Source organism: Callorhinchus milii, unplaced genomic scaffold (genome assembly GCF_018977255.1).
Source record: "Callorhinchus milii isolate IMCB2004 unplaced genomic scaffold, IMCB_Cmil_1.0 Scaffold13, whole genome shotgun sequence".
Classification (NCBI taxonomy): domain Eukaryota; kingdom Metazoa; phylum Chordata; class Chondrichthyes; order Chimaeriformes; family Callorhinchidae; genus Callorhinchus; species Callorhinchus milii.
In genome coordinates, this window is record NW_024704754.1 from 959,833 (window position 1) to 979,528 (window position 19,696).

A 19,696-nucleotide genomic window follows, 5' to 3' on the forward strand; every position below is an offset into this window, starting at 1 on the left:
CCAGATGCTTCAAAGTGACGTGAAAAGCATAGATTGAATGAATCATTTTTTTTTTCGATGTCGGAATTGCAACAAAATTGACGTTGGTTGAAACTACTTATTAAAATGAGTTCGAAATGGGTCCTCAAAAGCCCTGGTGGAAATTGTACAGGATAACCTTTTAGCTTGACATTAAATGTTACAGACTGTACGAGGAGGATATAATTTCACGGCAGTGGGTTGGCTGGGGGTGGGCAGATGATTAAATCCCATCTTTTCTGTGCTGTAATTTTTTTAAAGTTCGATAAAGTTCCCCAATAGCTACTGTGTGGGGTTTTATACGTTTCGAGCAATACTTTGGGAAAAAATATGGAAAGTATTTGACTTACGCCAACAAAATGTGTTATTTGGGTTTTTTTTTAAAAAAAACTTGCCTTTCCCCCCCCAAATGTTTTTTTTATATATATCTTTCCAAAGCATAATTCGGTTTACTTAAGATTATTGTACCAGCTGTAGAGAAAAACGTTTGCAACCCGTTTTCTCTCATGGTATATCTATTGTAATGCTGTTTATTTCAGTAAAATATTCCAGGCTTTTAGTTGGTTGTTTTATATAACTGACGCTGTGATCTGTACCTTCCTGTGTTGGATGTCAAAATCAGTCCAATAAGAAAACGAAATCGTTTTTTTTTGTGTTGCTTTTTAAAAAAAATTAAAAATCTGTCTTCTACGAAAAGAGGAGACCAGTTTTGGTCTCCTTATTTAAGGAAGGATGTACTTGCCGTGGAGAGGGTGCAACGTAGATTTACTAGGTTAGTACCAGGGATGAAGGGGTTGAGGTACGAGGAGAGGCTGACCAATTTGGGCCTATATTCTCTAGAATATAGAAGAATTAGAGGGGATCTTATAGAAACCTATAAGATCATCAAAGGGCAATGATAGAGTAGATATTCAAGATCCTCATCCTCACCTACAAGGCCATTCACGGCCTCACTTCCTCCTTCCTCTCTGACCTACTATCCCCCTACCTACCGTTCCTCTGGCTCCGGTCTGCTGCACATCCCCCGCCCCAATCGCCCTACCATCGGTGGTCGGGCCTTCAGCCTCTCAGCACTGAGGCTCTGGAACTCTATCCCCAGTGCCTTCGCCGCTTCCTCCCTTTCCTCCTTCAAGGCCGGTCTCAAGACCTTTCTCTTTGACCTTCAGCCTTCAGCTCCCCTCTCGACTCTCTACCCCCTCCTCGCTCCCTCCCTTCCCTCTCCTCACCCTGACCATTTCCCCCCTCCTCGCTCCCTCCCTTCCCTCCCCTCACCCTGACCATTTCCCCCCAATGCTCGGATCCCGACCCAACTGTCCAGCGCCTTGGGACGTCCTCCCAACGTGAAAGGCGCTCAATAAATGGAATCTTCTTGTTGTAGATAGTGGGAGATTGTTTCCCCGGTTGGAGAAACTAAAACCAGGGGTCACAACCTTAAAATCAGAGGCAGCCCTTTTGCACTGAGTTCACTCAAAGGGTGGTGAATGTATGGAACTCACTACCCCAAAGGGCTGTGGACGCTCAGTCCTTGAACATATTCAAGACTGAGATAGATAGATTTCTTATTGCGAAAGGGATTAAGGGATATGGGGATAAGGCAATGTCAGGTTATTAGCTGGAGGCAGATTAGAAGATCAGCCATGATTGAATGGCGGGACAGGCTCGAAGGGCCGAATGGCCTCCTCCTGCTCCTACATGTTATGTTATGTAAACAAAGAAATTCCTTACTCCTGTTTTCAAAGGGTGCGGAAATAAATGACTACAAGTGATTGCTTTCAGCTCATCAGATCACAGCTGATACCACTTCCTGCACAGAGCTTGGAAGCACAGGAAGCTTAAGCGCTCTGGGACGCTGTCCTGCGTGAGGAACGCTGTATAAATGCAAGTTGTAGTTCTTGTTGTACCTGCACTTCTAGTCTGTTGCATGCCCACAAACTAATACATTATAAACAGACTTACAGCATTATAACAGTGTCAAGCTATATGTATATTAAAAATAATGTGATCACTCAACCCACGGCTGTTTGTGTGGACGCTACTGTGCGCAATTGGCTCCCGCGTTTCGCCCACAAAACATACAGTCAATTCACTTTACGATATATCCTGTGAAGCGCTTTGAGACGTCTCAACAACGTGACAAGGCGCTGTATCAAATGCAAGGGTTATTATTCTGATGGTTTCTGTTTGTTTGGTAGGAAGGGAATATTCTCTCTCCCCTACTTGTGTATTCTTAGAGACTTTATTTCCAGGTTGGCAAGAAGCAAGGCCTGAAGATCCCAGAGTGTATATCGGGATATTATTATTGTTGTTGTTGTTGTTGCTAGTGTTTAACCAGCTCAAATTGCACAGTTCAGCACTGTAGAGCATTGAGAAGCTTCACACTGGTAGCACCAACCCTACCCTATGTTTATAAGGGAGAAAAAGCAAGTGGATCATACAAAAATCTGTCATTTAAAAGGAGATGGGTAGACATACGGCTTTTCATTTTACTTCCATTGGCTTTTGATCTCTGTGTTCGTTTCGACCCAAAGATATCTGACAGTAATTTGATCGTTCGACTAATTTTAGTAAATCTCCCATGGAAGTAATTTTACATTTCTGTGCAACTGGACCGACTGAAACGGAACGCGGGCTTGGGAGATATGTACTACTACACACAGATCCTCCACTTATTCCCAATGTAATAGTGTAACCAGCTCTTTCGGATAATCAGCATTGTCAGAGATGTGTTTCTTGCTGCCAATTACTGTATCCAGTTATCTCCTGTAGCGGGATGGAAGATTGGAGCTGTAATGACCTTAATTTAAAAATGTCCAAAACAAGACAGAAGATATCAATTTCATTAACTTCCAAGTGCTCTCTGGCAGGCTGTTTTACCTCAAATGCTGCATGTTGGTCGTGCTACCATAACCAGACAGCAATCTGAGTGCCCCACATGAGGCTGAGCAACTAGGAATTAGGCTGCACTGAAAAAAAGTGATTGCATTGTACCAGAAATTCACCAGACAAAGTACTGCCAGATGTGATTGATTCTGGAAAGTGCCCGTAAGGAACTGTTGGTGTAGTTAACAGAACTTTTATTCCAGACGCTTTTCAAACTATAGGAAATAAAATCTAATATTTACAAACTGAATTTGTTGACGATTACCCCTCCAGATTTGCAAATATCAGATTGCCAAAATCGTGGATCTCTTAAAGGCAAAAATCCACGGGAGAAAAGTGTTTTTTTTTATTCAGACGTCGCTGGTCGTTTGCGTAGAAGATGTTAACAATCAACGATGCTTCACTTGAATTTATACAGTAGCTTGTAATTATAATAATACTATCCGATAACCAGGAATTCTGTTAAAATATTAATTATCCATAGCTTCATTTTCAATAGAAACTCAATAAATCTCTTGAGAATAAGCAGATTTGACTGACTGTATAGTTAGTCAATGTTTTGTTTGCTGGTTTCGACCAGAAGCATGTTACCCTAAAGCTGTTTTTACAAGAAGCAATGACATTCCTTAATTATACAGAAATTGTACCTCAAAAGATATTAGATTAGAAAGCATTAGATTCAGGTTTTGCACTTATGATCAAGCGCTTTGGGCTGTCCTCCCGACGTGAAAGGCGCTCTATAAATGTAATTTTGTTGTTGCTGTAAAAGTGAGCTCAAAAGAGGAATTGAGTGAATATTAAACGTCCGCAGATGATCCTGTCCTGATGCCCAATTTCCTGCTATTCTTTTCACATTGACTCAACAGGATAAACAAAGAATTGATCAGTTTCTACTGATAAATAGCCCGTATGTTATTGGGTGGTCTTTTGGTCTAGCCGAGAATTTCATTATTGCCCACAAAATATACCGTCAGTTTCACTTTTTACAGTATATTCTGTGAAGCGCTTTGAGACGGCTCGAAGACATGATAAGGCGTTATATCAAATGCAAGGATTATTATTATATTACTATTAAACAGTTAGTTCCAACTCCTGGTTAGATGATATTAAGAAACTAAGTGACATCAAGCTCTCCGCATGCACAGAACTCTCTTTCTCGAGCCCTTTGGTGAATGTGACTTTGCAGTGGGAAATATGAATACTTTTTCCTGTTCCTAATTGTTTTACTGCTGGAAGCGGTTTTAAATTGCTTCCAGCAGTATAAATGGTGCATAAGTAATGAGCCATTGCAAACTTTAATCGTTGGGTTTAGGAAGGAACATGCAATAGTCACATCATATATATTTGCTTCTCTTTTATTTAATTGTTGATAAACACGCTGCATTGGATTTTTCAATTCCATGTCGTGCATCAAGGTGCTTTGCAAGGGTTGTATTTTGAGGGCATTTGACGAGCAGACTAAGGAACATTATAATCAACTTGTACAGCTCTCTGGTAATGTGTGCAGCACCTACAAAAGGACATTGAAGCCTTAGAGAAGGTTCGGAGAATATAAGCCAATTATAGGATTTACATTTATAAAGAAAGGCTCCTAGAACTGAACACCATTCTCATTAGAAGACGACTGAGGGCGATATGATCCGACCTTCAAATCAACGAGAGAAATAGATGATGCAAATGTTATTTTGAATGACACCACAAGGGCAGAACTGGAGGAAACATAGGATTAAATGCAAAGGCCTCAAGTGGGACTAAAAATTTTAAAAGATATTTTAATCCTATAACCAAAGAGTTCTGCATCATAGGTTGGGTGCACTAGGTTTTGTTCAGAGATTTAATATCTGGATTATATTGTGTATTTCACTATTGAAAGTATTTTATTCCAATGCATCCAGCTGCTACAGCTCTTATTCATAAAACACACATTTCTACTGATGCTACACCGTAAAAGCTTTCTTTATTTCGATTGGGTCTTTATTTATGGCAAAGCCAAAGTGTAAGGCATTTCTAACAAGTTACTGTGAGTTAAGTTAAGTTCTAACAAGTTACAAATCAGTTAAATATTTAGTGATACATTTGCAAGGCTTCGGTTTCTTATTTCTCACGTTTTCCGCCGAGTCCAATAATTGGAAATCTTTTTCACTTCCCGCGCTTGCCTTTGGGTTCAACAACACCCCAAATTCCCGACATTACGTTAATTGATTTATTGTTAGATCACAATCTAAATAAATTAGACTCAATACTGTTGATTTTAAAAAAAAGTCTCATTGAATATTCTTTTCCACCTTTTTTAGTATGTAGCTCGACCCACCTTTTGTGATAGAATATCCCTGCATCCATTTGCTTAAAACATATTTGAGTTTTACAAAGGAATTTTAGGACTTCAAAAAGCTTGAACTTGTCTCCAGAAGCCCGACTGCCGTTCAAATCTTTGTTTAAATAATCCAATTTCACATCTAAAGCAATGTGTTAAAGGTGCAGTGGCAGCAGGAATGTCTGGCTTACAAGCAAACATAGCCTTTAGCGATTTCTGTCTATCATTCTGGAGAACCAATAGTGACAGACGCAATGGAAATGTAGTGCAGTTTCAACATTTGTGGAGTCCTGTAGCTCAGCGGTTAGAGCACTCGCCTCGCCAGCGAGAGGGCCTGGGTTCGATTCCCGGACATGTCGAAACGTTGGGCAAGTTTCCTTACTCCACGCACACGCCTGTTTACCAGCGGTCAGGAGGAACCCGGTTGTTAGTCGAATGGTGGATCGCGTTTCCGAGGGTAATAATCCCTTCTCACAAAATAATAATATTAATAATAATTTGGTCACTTAATCCACAACTGTTTGTGGGACACCGCTGTGTGTAATCGGCTATACAGCATTCCTCAGTTAGCCAATTGCCTCTTCACCGTGTTTTGTGGCTTGAGATTTGTTCCCTGTTATTTCACGTGGGCTGGATTCCCTCAGGTTCCAGGAGTAAATGCTCCTGAAGCATGATATCAGCACGTCATACACCTCGCGTTGTCATCACATAACGGCTGCCGTGGCAGATACCGACGTCACCCTCCGTAGTGCTTTGCTATTTACATTCCAGCAGCGAATCCTGCCATCACCCAGAGCAGAAACCTCCGCTTATCAAAGTGCTTTGATGCAAACCAGAGCGTCTCCTTTCATTTGTCAACGCTCAGTGGCCCACAATGCTGCCATCACCGATCACACAATTGGAAACTAAACTGCTTGCGAGTGAAGCTGCCATGAATTGGCTAAACCCTTATGCTGTAATGTCGGGTGTTTTTCCCCCAATATTCTGCACCAAAGCTGTACACAATTCAATTATTCCTACATCGGATATTGAATGCATTCTTTGTGATTTATAAATAAAAAATTAATAACATTCTTAACAAAATAATCCTTATTACAGGTATCATACTGATAGATTTTGCGTACTAAATAGCTGGATTTGCTGACTTTGCTATCTTCATATATAATCTGTGATTACTAGTATTGTGCCGTTGTCACACGAGTATGTTTTTATGATCCCGTGATCCTGTGCAATAGTTTTTTTTATAAAATGTCTTGTTTTTCAGGGTCCCCTTGGCATGGATGGAAAGCCAGTAGGTATTTTCTACTATCTGATTATTCAAAATGGTTTGTTTATTATTTTCTTGCTGTGGGAATAGCAAACGGAGAAAAATGTTACGTCAGGAACAAAACAGAACATCAAAATCGAACTATTTTGTTACTGAATATATAACGCAATCTCTCCGCCAACAGTAAAATGTAGTTTAATTGTACTCACTAAAAAAAGGGTGGAATTCTTTTACCACCGCACTGTACTGCACTTACTAAAATACAACTTCACTAACCAATAGGTTCAAAAATGATCTGTTTTTTNGTTTAATTTATTGATTTGTTTACAGTGTTTATCATTTCTGCATCCACAGGGGATTCCAGGTCAACAAGTAAGTGTGAATTCTCGTCATTTTTCTTCACTTGATTGATTCTCTAAAACTGTGAATACATTGCGTTATCTAAACTTGTGTATTTGTCTCAGTGTTATAGGTGATGGCAATGAAATATTTGCTAAGGTATCTGATTTGCTACAGCTCTTGCATTTGAGCGACGACAAGAATTAGCGTATAGACCTGGCTGACTTGGTAGCACTCTCCAATTCAGAGTCAGAAGGTGCAGGGATTGGGATGCAATGATAAATGTCTACAATCCAAGTTGGGATTGTGTGTTTGTCTCGGCTGGTACTCCATTGCAGCGCTGGGGGAGCATTGCGTTGCTTGAGTTGCTGTCCTTCTGTCTACCGTGGTGGACATTAAAGATCCCATGGCACTACTCGAAAAGAGTAGTGTTTTCCCCACGTGAAGCGCGCTACATAAATGCAGTTCGTTGTTGGGCGTTGTCCTGGTAAACAATCCTTGAAATGACACGATCATTTACTTCATGGCTAGTTGTGAGTTATTGCTGTTTGCAAATTGGCTGCTGGGTTTGCCTACAAACCCCCCCCCCCCCACACACAGTCGCCGTTCTTTGAAATATCCTCCTGACACGAAAGAAACAACATTAACCAACAAGGGTTAAGGATTATTGATGGATTTCAGAACCTGGCGAACCTTTCATTCGTTATTAATAATAATAATAGATTTTGTAAAATGAAATGAATGTAACTGTGGACATTTATCATTGCATGCAGTAGCCTGGCTGAGACCCAACAAAACTGCGAAGTCTAGGCCAGCGATTTAGCAACAATCAGCACCGATGGGACTAATTCACCAGATTCGAGTGTGTTATGTGCTCGACACTCGAGCGACCAAACTACCTATTTTTAAACAAATAAATATCAAAGGCAGCTTGGTTAGGGCCAGCGGTAACTGCAGTAAGTTTCCCACCAGATGGTCGGAGTTTGAATTCCAAAGCTGCTTGATATTAGAATTTGCTTAGCGGAGGATAAGGTTCTTTTTTGGCCCAGATACTGGGTCGAGCGCTTTGTAACCAAACAAACGTTCGACTTGAGGAAATGAAGTTCTGATGTGGTCAGCTGACTTTGCTACGGTCGCACCTCGGCTTTATTGGTTGCAGTGGGAATCGAGAAAGCCTCGGGCTGGACTGAAGCAGGCCGGGCGCTTCAGGAGGGGCGGGACAAGAAAAAGGGAAGAAACGAAACAGAATATTCCAGTGATAATAATTATAATATTGCTTGCATTTAATGTAACGCCTTATCACAGTATCAAAGCCTCACAGAGACCCTGATGATAATAATAATAATAATAATAGCTCCATACAAATGTAGTGTGTTGTTGCATTTGATACAGCGCCTTATCATATCTTCGAGATGTCTCAAAGAGCTTCACAGAATATACTGTACAGTCAGTTGACTGTGTTTTGTGGGCGAAAGTTAGATGACCTGAAAAGTTGACCAGCATTTTGAAGTGAACCAGCTTTCTGCGTGTATTTGTAATGAATGTGGAAGTGTTGACCACCACATAGTCCCGGTTGGGAATTTACGGACCCAAATAATAATCCTTGCATTTGATATAACGTGGTATATCCATGGCAGACAGACACATGAAGGGGAAGTGAACAGGAGGATGATAATAATAAAAGTTTTTCTCTCGATATTTTTCAGATCTTTGATCATCCAATTGATCATACCAAAGCTGTAGGTTTAATAATAACAGTTAATAATTATTATTATTAATCCTTGCATTTGGTGTCGTGCCCTGCATGTCAGGAGGATGTCCCATAGCATTTCACGGGATATATTGTAAAGCGGGAGCGACTGTGTGTGTTTTGTGGAGCCAGTTGCACAGTAGCTGGGCCAAAAAAGAAACTTATCCTCCGCTAAGCAAATGCATGTCCCACAAGCAGCGCTGGAGTGAATAACCAATTGTATTGGGGGGATTGTTGGCCAGGACACTGGGAGAGAGAGAGAGAGAAACTCCCTTCTCTTTTCGAATAGTGCCACAGGATCTTAAACATTCACCTGAACAGGCAGTCAGGGCCTCGGTTTAACATCTCACCCGAAGGACAGGAGGTAAAGGAGGGAATAAGATGTGGATGGAGACTCGTGTCCAGTATAAATATTGCCGGGGACTGGTTGGGCTGAATGGCCTGTTTCTGAGCTCTATGTAAATCTATGTCATCAAAAGACATCTCATTGTGGAGATGAGCTCTGATTCTGAGATTTTCAGATTTCTCTTTTGATCGTTCCCTATCACGATTGATTTTGTGCGCTGCACATTATTTAAGCCATGACAGTTGTTGAGTATTTTCTCCTGTTTCTGCCCTAAAATAGAAAAAAAAATCATATATCGCAGCAACAAACACAAGGAAGTGCTGGTTTAGTTGCAAGTGCTGAGAGGAAACAAAATGGCTCCCAAGGAAAGGCTACAACAACAACAACAACAAAAAATGACATTTATGCAGCGCCTTTCACATCAGGAGGACGTTCCAAGGCGCTGGACAGTCAGGGATCCACACCTGAGCTGGGGGTAGGGATCAGGAGGGGTGGAGGGCAGTGGGGAGCGGAGACAAAAGATGAGTAGGGAGTAAAAGACGGAGAGAAGGACAAACCACAAGGAGAGAATGGACCCCAGAGGAAGCCTAGTCATATTCTAGTATTTTAGATTAAAATTGTATTGCAGTGAATACAGTGAACGTCAATACAGTTTTAATCAAAATGTTTAATGCAAGGGTTAATGAAGCTGTAACAGCTGCCTACTTAAAAGAGCAATCGATTAAAATAATAGACAGTGGAGAGTTTGAACAGAACCAGTGAAGGTAGCCAAAGGTTTTGCCTGGACAATCTAAATGTCTGCAGTCTATTATTAGCAGCTGAGCCATCAGCCTCCATCAAAAAAAAATAAAGAAAATATACATAATGCTCTGCATATTTGTGTCCTTTGAACTCCACTGACGTTGAGAAGAAAGAACCAGAGCCAGGTGGTCAAAGATATGCTTGTGCAAAAATGTAGTTCATTTTAAGTAACGGCCGGCCTATGTTATGGCATATCGTCGCGATGCCCATTTTTCAACCTAAGTCCCATTTCGACCAAAGTGCAAATTGCGCCCAAAAAGAAACTCTCTGTTTATGTCACCTATTGCTTAAACAGTGAGTGTGCCACACAATTAACTGTTCTGGACTGCAATTGTACTCATCTTTTCTCCTTTCAAGCAGAGCTGGGATTACCTTTGGCAATTGGGTATAGCGTGATCTACACGTGAGCTCTCCTCAGTGTTTAGCTTATTATGATTACAATTGCAGTGCAGGTGGAATTTGAAGGCTGTAAACTTTACCAAGTTTAAATGTTCAACTGTTATGTTTCTCATCAAATGTATTTAGCTGCTGTCTGTGGATTCTTTCTTCGTTCCGCTTAAAGTATTTCAAGAACTTCTATCTGAATGTAGGGCTTCTCCAATTGTGATTGAAATTGTCTTTAAAAACTAACTTTGCAAGTTCTTAAACTTTATATCAGCTTCAAACGTTTTGATGTAAACCAAAGGAAGAAAGTATTAATGATTTTGTCCACACTAATCTATGTGGCCTTTAATGAACTTTACAAGGAAACGCATGTCAGTAAACAGTCATTGACCTAAGCCCTAATGAAGTCATTAAATCCTTGAGTTGCATTGACCCTGTGCAACACATATTTTGCAACACTTATGTACAGAATGGTTGATTTATATAGAAATCTGAAAACTCTTCGCCCAATAAATATATTTTCCCTTCACAACGGGTGGGGAAGGAAACTGATTCTTTCGGACAACATTATAGGGTAAATAAGTTGCTTTGTGAACACATGGAAAAGCTCAACGTGAGGTAAAGTATAAGTTTCTGGGCGAGGGTCAACTTGATAATGTATTTCCTGTTGAAAGGCAAATTGCAGGAAAAACAATGTAAGATTTATGACTCAAATGTACCATATCATTACCTGGTATTATAACTACATTCCACAATGTTGGGAAAAAAGTATTGAATATGAGCCTATTTACATTTTACTATGAGATTCCTTTTCCCTGGAGCTTGATATTTATATATATATATATATATATATTTGTCACACTTGGCAAGTGTGGGAAGTGAAAACAGTGACACTTCCATTTGGTTCTCTGTTGAAATTGGGCTCAACAAAGTCTGTTGTGGGACAGTAAAATGAACATTGCAATACAATGCAAAATGACATTTGTATAGTGCCTTTCACATCGTGAGGACTTACCAGTGTCCCATTACGTTCCATCGAGCCGTGATAACAGCACAACACTGAGCGGCACAACTCGGCATATTTAATTCTCCTGCAGTTACATATTTCTCCGTTTAAGGAGCACAGCAAAGCACCCACAAAATAATTAGACAAAATAAGATATAAAGGATTTGGTGGGTGAATAAGATAACATTTGGATTTCTTTACAATATTGCGTTCTTTCATTTTCTAGGGACCTTCTGGAACCAAAGGAGAGAAGGTAGAAAATTGTACATTTTATTAATGAATATAGCATTTCTGTGTATGAATGATTAGTTGTGCAGTGCATTCCCTCCTCGTGTTCCTTTTCTACTTAAGATTTGCGTTTGTTATTTCCGTGCACAAAATACAGTGGTAAGAATGACTGTGTGGAAATTCTAATGCTCAGTATTAACCTCAAAGTAAAATGTAACATTTAATAGAGTTTGGTGGTCTGGTTTGGTGTAGGAAACAATAGAGGAATAATTGAATTGTGTACAGCTTTTGTGCAGCATATTGGAAAGAAAACGACATTACAGGATAAGGGTTTAGCCAATTCACGGCACCAAGAATTTGTCACAAGAACGTGAGTGATTCGGGTGAGGTGCCTTCAGCCGAATTGATCGTATCCTTCCAGAATATTTCCTTCTCATTCGAGCCATCAGAAGAATCATTTATCTCCACTTAAAACATTTCAAAAGATTTATTTTCGCAAGGACCAGTGTCCTTGCTGTCAACCCTCTGCAAGTTTCTAAGTCCTGGTATTTTCTGCAGTCACAGCCCTTAAATTGAGTTGACCAATGATCAATATAAATGCAATCGCTAGCAAAGCCAGCACTTAGAACTGCAGAGCTGATCTTGTACAGGTTACCAAGCCGATGAGGATACATTATGTACAACACTTTAACTGAACTTGTTTGTGGAGCTGATTCAATTCACGACAGTGTAATCCCTCTATCGACAATCTACAAGTTTAATAGAAGAAGCATAAGTTGGGCGGAAAAAAATCATCTTAGCAAGCCTGCTCCTTCCAGATGCACAGAACTTATCTACGTTTGTCTGTACCCCAATCCGTTCGATTTTCCCCCCACTCCCCCCAAGGGTAAGCTCCACTATTATACACCAAAGCCAACCAAACCCCCAGAATAATATCCAGGACCTTCCTCCTGTTCCCACATCACCCACTTTCAATCCAAGACTACTATTGTCTCTTCCTCACCTGCCCCTTCTCCCCATTAGTACAGAAACCATTGGTTGGGTTGTTCTTATCTCAGTGTGAACCTAACCCACATTCAAGTTCTTCAAGTTCAGCAACACTCTGGTAACCTTGCCTTGGTGGCTATTTGGATCTGCGGTTGCAGATTTTACCAACTAACCTGAAAGCTTGAACCCAATTTCTGGCAGCAAAATTAGCATCAGTCAGTCAGATAAAAGGGCCACTTTCTGCATTTATGACTCCAGTTGAGGAATATTGATAGAGATGGAGGCATTGATTCGGAATTGATTATGTCGTTATGGCTATAATCTCTAAACCCCAGTGTGAGAGTTTGTTAGGTGCACTTAGTTGTTTCTTGACACAAAACTCTGCTCAACTAATTATAGAATTGCTGTTGATTACAAATGTAAGTTTGTTTCCCAGCACTGGAAGAGATAATGATTTGCTTCCTGCAATACAAACAGAACATTATAGATGTTAGCTAAATATCACATATGGCTCTAACATCTCCCTCTACATAACGTGCTAACATCTGTAATGATTTACAGTGATACATATTGCCTGCTGATGTGATGTTTGTTGAAAGGTAGCAAGCTAATATTTGTGGGGTTTCTTCTCTAGGGCGAGCAAGGGGATCCCGGCCCAAGGGTAAGTGCCAACATTAGAGGAAAGATGTTTGTTTTCCAAAATCTGTAAATGCTGTTATAATATGGAAAACTTTGTCTTATCTATTCGCTACATTATGATTTCTAGTTGTAATATCAGATATGGCATCTTCAGACAATCTAATACAATCTAAAATCACATTTACACAGCGCCTTTCACAACAGGAGGACGTCCCAAGGCGCTGAATAGTCAGCGATTTGGACCTGAGCTTTGGGTTGGGATCAGGGAAGGTGGAGGGCAGGGAGGGTGGGGGTAGGAGGGCGACCGAAGGCGAGGTCGAAAAGGAGGTTTTTTGAGATGTGCCTTGAAGGAGGCGAGGGAGGGAGTGAGATGGAGTTCCAAAGGGTGGGAGCGGAGAGGCTGAAGGGCCGATGTTGGGGTGGGGGAGGTGGAGCAGGCTGGAGCCTGCTGAGTGGTGGGAGCGGATGGGAGTACTGTTGAAAACTATTACTCAATCCCCCCCCATCCTCAGACATCAGGGGAACACCTGATTTGGGACATTAACTGCTACAACAGTCAGGTCTCTTGAAACCATTCAATCTTGTTTCCTTGCAAAGCCACTCCTGACCTGTGTCAAACAGCCATTGACCTCAGTGAATTACCAATAGCCATTACGAGAATCAAAACCATTACTGATTTTCTGTTAATTGATCTGGTTGTCCAGTGAAACAGGAAGAAACGCAATCAGCATATTTTAGTTGTCTCATTTTCGGTAACGGTGAGTTTAAATCTGACAAGCGGGGATTAAAAAAAAGAAGTCTTTAATATCCTCCAGCTCCGCCAGGGTGGGAATGAATTCCGATGATGTCTGTCTGTTTCTGCTCTTTTATCGTGAATCTTTGGCTGTTTTCGTTGCAATTTGCCCTGACGTGTGGTATGTTGTGTTTCTAGGGCCTGTCTGGTTCTTCTGCAGGATCAGCACTTTACAGTAATCAGATCCTAACCGTGAAGGTTTGTGGGTTCATTCACACTCGGTCACATCTCTCTAAGATGGGCATTTGTCTCCCTGTCTCCTGGTTCACTCTGTACTTTGTACTCTGTACTTTCCTTTTTTATTGCTTTTATCTTTCTCTCTCTCTCTTTCTCACACACACACACACTGTTTTACAGTCTGCCCCTGAGACTTGTTTCTAAGGGTTAAAGGAATTGGTTCCATAAAATTCAGTGAAGAAATAACCTTTCCTTTTTCATTATGAAAAATAAATGTGTTTCATGTTAACTGTGTTCAAGCTGTATGGTTTTATCAACTTACTACTGTAGTGAGGGGCAGGAAAAGGATGTACAGACAGAAAAACTCAGAATAAAGGACTTATTTCTTCATTCTTCTGTTTGAAAGAAAGCAAAACTCTTATGTTTTGGGTAAAAGAATCTGTGCAGTTGTTTTTGTACAGGGTAGGTGAAGAACAAGATTTGTAATAAGCATATTTACACTGAAACAAAGTGCATTTTTTAAAGTTTAATCCATTCTGCGACATGTCCCATAATTCCGCAGCCCCTATTCTTGTCGTCATGAGCCTCTCATGTGGCACTTTATCAAAGACTTTCTGGAAATTTAAATGCACCACATTTGCCTCGTCTACTTTATCAGTTATATCTTCAGATAATTCAATAAGGTTAGTCAAGCATAACCTTCCTTTCCTAAATCCATGCTGTCTGCTCTTATTTATATTCCTCTTCTCCAGATGACTAGATATTTCATCTTTCATTACAGATTATTATACCTTGCCCACAAGCAATATTAGGATAACTAGCCTGTAGTTTCCTGGATTATCTCTATCATCCTTTTTTTAAAAAATAGGTATTGCATTGGCCATTCTCCAGTCCTCTGGCATGATTCCTTTCTCTACAAAGTTCTTAAACAATATATATACATATACACTAGAGCTCCAGCTACCTCCTCCTTGGTTTCCCTGAGGATACTTGGGCGCAGTCCGTCTGAGTCATGTGCCTTGTCCTCTTTAAATTTGTGTAACTTATTTAATATCTCCCTTCTCCCAATCCTTAGGTGTGGTAGTTTTACTCGCTACCCCATCTGTTCTTACTAAGTGTTCCTCATCAGTTTCCTTTGTGAAAACTGAGGCCAAGTATTCGGTTAATATTCCGACCATATCCTTTACCATCTGCTGTGATCTTATCCCTCTTTCTCCTTAGTGGTCCTATCCCTACTTTAACCTCCGTTCTTTCATTGCTTGTCTGCCTATAGAAAACCTTGCTTTTATGTTTATTATTTTTTGCTGTGTTCCTCTCTCTCTCTATTTATATATATATGTATATATTGTCTTTTGAACCTCTTTCCTAAGTTTGTTGTACTCACCTTTGCTTGCCTCTCTTATCTATTCTGTACTTTTCAAACGCTTTTAAGAGTCATTTCCTTTAAGATTCGTAAGAAGCAGCTCATCATACATCTATATTGCATTTTTCCCCCAGTCAATTGTAATGTATCAATGAACATTTCCTGAATGTTTGATCCACAAATTTTGAATCAAAAACATTTAATCAAATTTGGCATTTCCACCACAGAATAGGAGGTTCTGGGATTTCGCTTGCAATTCCAGATCTCAGCTGCTTGACAGGTGCCTGTTCCTTGCAGAAGCAATGTATTCCCAACATAAAGGACTAATCATAAAGCTAGTCACTCCAAATCACTGTTGTACATCTCCAGCTTCAGAGAAACATTGTCAGTGAGCTGAGAGCCGGGCAGCCTTGTTGGCAGGGGAATGCTGTTTTTGCACAGAGGGATCTCAAGGTGAAATCCTGAAAACCGTAGACACAATATAAATCTAACACAAAATGTCTGAGAGAAAGGACAAGGTATTTGCCAAAAAGGTTAAAGCGAGCGGACACTTTTATGAACACCTATGCCCTAAATCAAAAAACCTAAAGAATATGTAGTGCATCACGGAAACCTCATCAATCATTGATGAAATGTCATTAAAAGTGAATCTAGAATAAGTACATATGGAGTTTGTGAATTGGAGGTTAGAATTCTAGGTCATCTCCCCAGGGACTGCCCCAGAGGCGTAACCTTTTGGACTCTGCTTTTTTCTCTCAAGATGTAACAAATATCTGAGTTTAGTTGGAGGTTGTTTTGAAAGAACCTCTACCTTCATTAACACTTTGAGACCCAAAAAAGATTTTCCTTTTTCAAAAATGTGCTTTACGTTTACTCTCAACTAAAAACCTTGAACAAAATGTGTTGGTAAGATGCCTTTTTTTAAAAAAAAGTTTTTAAAAATTATGTAATAAAGTGGATTTGGGGAAGTTTGCAAAACCAATGAGCGGTTTGAAGGGTGAGAGTGGCAGGTCTGGTATTTTATCCTATTTGGAATGATATTAAGTATTTAGTATCAGCCATAGGGTTCAAATAATTGGTGGGTAACCTGCCCCAACCAATGTCAAAAAGAGAAGGGAGTTTCTGACCAGCAATCTCCCAAATAAAATTGATTGGTTTGTTTCACGGCCGTTTGTTGGCACGTTGCTCTGTGTAAATTAGTTGCCGCCTTTCCCCGCAAAGACACACAGTCACTACATGTTACCGGATAGTGTCCCAGAGCGCTTGAAGACCTGCTCGAGGAGCAGAGACTGAGAAGTCTGTGAGAGAGCTGGTGGATATCATGAGGTCAGCTGTGTGGTTGGGGTCAGGCCAGGGACTGTGTGTAAGTTAACCTGAAAGTCACCCTTGCCCTTAATTTTCACGTGATACGCACTTGCCAAAGGGCAAGTCGAGGCCGAGAAGATGTCCACTAGGCCACTGCACAGTGACCAATCGGTTGCACCTGAAAACACATAGGTACCATCTGCTCTCAAAATAGCCATCAAGAACACAAGACAGCATTTGTCATCTCCCTGCCTGCCCCAAGGTACAGCGGGTGATCGATTGCCCTTCAATCACCTATCCCGACATCAATAGGGAAAGATTTTACAGCACGGACTTTCAGGTGGTAAGCATTTGTGGCTGCATATTGCACATCAACAGCCAGTTAGTTCCCAGAGGTAACCTGCCTCTTAAAATTTGAGGATCTCTGAAATACCCGACATTTCTGTGGGGCCCAATAACTGCTTTGGGGACAAAGGTTATAGCCTCGATTCATGACTGTTTTCCCCCCGCGCGCCCCCACCCTCCAGCAGTAAGTAGGAACCCAGTTGTTAGTCGATTGGCGGATCACTTTCCGGGGATAATGATCCCCTTAAAAAAAAATTGGTCTCTAAATCCATGATTGTTTGTGGGGACGCTGCTGTGCGCAATTGTCTGCCGCGTTTCACCCGTAAAATACTTCATAGTGTATCCTGTGAAGCGCTTTGAGACGTCTCGAAGACGTGATAAGGCGCTGTATCAAATGCCAGGATTATTATTATCCCCCGTGTTTCTGCCGCAGTGGATGTGTGCCATGGCATCAATATGACACCATAGCTATCAGAGAAAAGCCGTTCAAGGAACATTTCCTATCCAACAATTTACTCATTAAATCAATAATAAAGTACAACAATAACTCTTGGAATTCATGGAATTCCCTCACTCTCAATGCCAAGAATTGTTAGGCTCGTTGCAGCGTATTTACTTAGGATGAGCTCTGCTCCAGGGAGCTTTATACTGCCTTGGGGTTAGAAGGCAGTTTTAATCAGGAATTAAGCAGATACTGTGTTTGAAATGTAAAGTACAAAACCAAACGCTAATCTTAAGGTGGCCAGAGAAATGATTAACACCTCAATTGTATGTGGATCCTAAATCTGCAAAGAAAATGGAGTGAGCTGGATGTTGAAAAGCAACAGATGTGCGCACACGACAAAACCTGCAAACGAGATTCTTTTTGATAAAAAGAGCTCGGTGTTCAATGATTAAATGTGCGGTGGTTATGCTTAAAAGATTTGACTCCCTACTCCGCAGAATAACAAACGTCACATAGTTCGGTCAACAAATGCTGTTTTGACGCTGGGACCGGCGAGAATATTATTCCCAAACTTGAATATCTTTCCCGGTAGTTTTAACTGCTACTATTTTGTGCCCCCTACTGGATCAGTGGATGAGTGTATATTTGTCAAGAAAGTAAACTGTGAACGTAAAGTAAGTAAAAGTGTAACTGTGAACCCCAAGCACGATATCTTTTAGCTAGAAAGTTGGTGAAGTTTTCTCTTTTCTGAGCATCTTGATGCCAGCCCATTTCTTCACCGCCCGTGAGAATTATTCTCAAGATTTATATTAATAATAACAACAACAACAACAAGATGGCATTTATAGAGCGCCCTTCATGTCGGGAGGACGTCCCAAGGCGCTGGACAGTTGGGTCGGGACCCGAGCATTGGGGGGAAATGGTCAGGGGGAGGGGAGGGAAGGGAGGGAGCGAGAAGGGGGGGAATGGTCAGGGGGAGGGAAGGAAGGGAGGGAGCGAGGAGGGGGGAATGTCAGGGGAGGGGAGGGAAGGGAGGGAGCGAGGAGGGGGGGAATGTCAGGGTGAGGGGAGGGAAGGGAGGGAGCGAGGAGGGGGTAGAGGAATAACAATTCCTTGCCTTTGACATAGCGCCTTAGCAGGTCGTCGAGACGTTTCAAAGCGCTTCACGGGATGCACTGCAAAGTGGATTGACTGTCTATATTTCCGTGGGCGATTCATGTTAATAAGAGAGCGCCCACTACCCTGCAAAATATCCATGGGTTTATTTTTTTTTCCTGTACGGTGAGAGGTCTCGATGACGAGCTGATCAGCTGCTGTGTCGAACGCAAGGAAACCTTGAGATTTGGGCTGTAACTTTGCCATCCATCCGGCTTCTCCTGTTTGATGTTAACTCTTTATTCTCTGGTTGACGGCACAGGGCGATCAAGGTCAGTCTGGGCTCCCGGGACCACCAGGTCCTCCCGGCCCAATCGGCCCTCCAGGAAATATGGGACAAGTTGGTCTGAGAGGAATTCCAGGTGCACCTGTAAGAGAAATCACTGCCTGTTCAAATGCATGGTATTTATAGACTTATAGACCCGCTTTTCCGAGGGTAATAATCCCTTAAAATAATAATAATAATAATAATTTGATCGCTCAAACCACGACTGTTTGTGGGCCACTCATTGCTCTGCGCGATTCGTCCACAAAACACACGGTCACTACACTTTACAGTGTATCCTGTGAAGCGCTTTGAGACGTCTCGAAGACGTGATAAGGCGCTGTATCAAATGCCAGGATTATTATTATTATTAAGTAACAATTTTAATCACGTTTGCCTACTATGTTTTGGGAATTAAAAAAAAACCAAATACACTATGACTTTAAATACTCATCAAAACATTTACTATTTTAAAGACATGTATCGATGAACCCATTTGACTACCATCTCTTTTAGAAATGATTTACTCGATTGGAAGCCATTACTGTAATTGCTTGCCCCAGAGCGAAGGAATTTTATTATTCAAAATGTAATCAGTTTAAGCCTCTTTATATGAGTCAGTTTATGGTCAGGTGTCTAATTCTTTTTCTATGTCTATATGGTTTCGCTTGTCCAGAATCCAGACACATTAGTCATTTTGAGATAACACAGGGCCAGCTTCCTCTTGTTAGTAATATCAAGGAAAACATCTTCAACATGAGCATTGCAACCAGTGTTTTACAGTGCAAAAGGAAGAAGTAAATGGCACATGGAAATAAAACAATGTCTTCGATACTGCTGTTGATGACAAAGTAAGAGACAGAGATGGAGCTTGAGCAACAGAAGCTAA

At 41.0% G+C, this 19,696-nt stretch overlaps 1 protein-coding gene across 1 annotated transcript in view; it reads left to right on the forward strand.

Annotated features, from left to right (window-relative positions):
* The window catches only part of LOC103183755 (collagen alpha-1(XXIII) chain), a 78,647-nt gene extending 59,039 nt beyond the window's left edge, over positions 1 to 19,608 (forward strand). Inside the window, exons 6-12 of the mRNA XM_042340043.1 lie at positions 6,477 to 6,503; positions 6,834 to 6,851; positions 11,332 to 11,358; positions 12,955 to 12,981; positions 13,891 to 13,950; positions 18,805 to 18,904; positions 19,484 to 19,608. Coding sequence (XP_042195977.1) covers positions 6,477 to 6,503; positions 6,834 to 6,851; positions 11,332 to 11,358; positions 12,955 to 12,981; positions 13,891 to 13,950; positions 18,805 to 18,904; positions 19,484 to 19,608 — 384 coding nt within the window. The remainder of the gene's footprint in view (positions 1 to 6,476; positions 6,504 to 6,833; positions 6,852 to 11,331; positions 11,359 to 12,954; positions 12,982 to 13,890; positions 13,951 to 18,804; positions 18,905 to 19,483) is intronic.
* Positions 19,609 to 19,696: the final 88 nt, after the last annotated feature.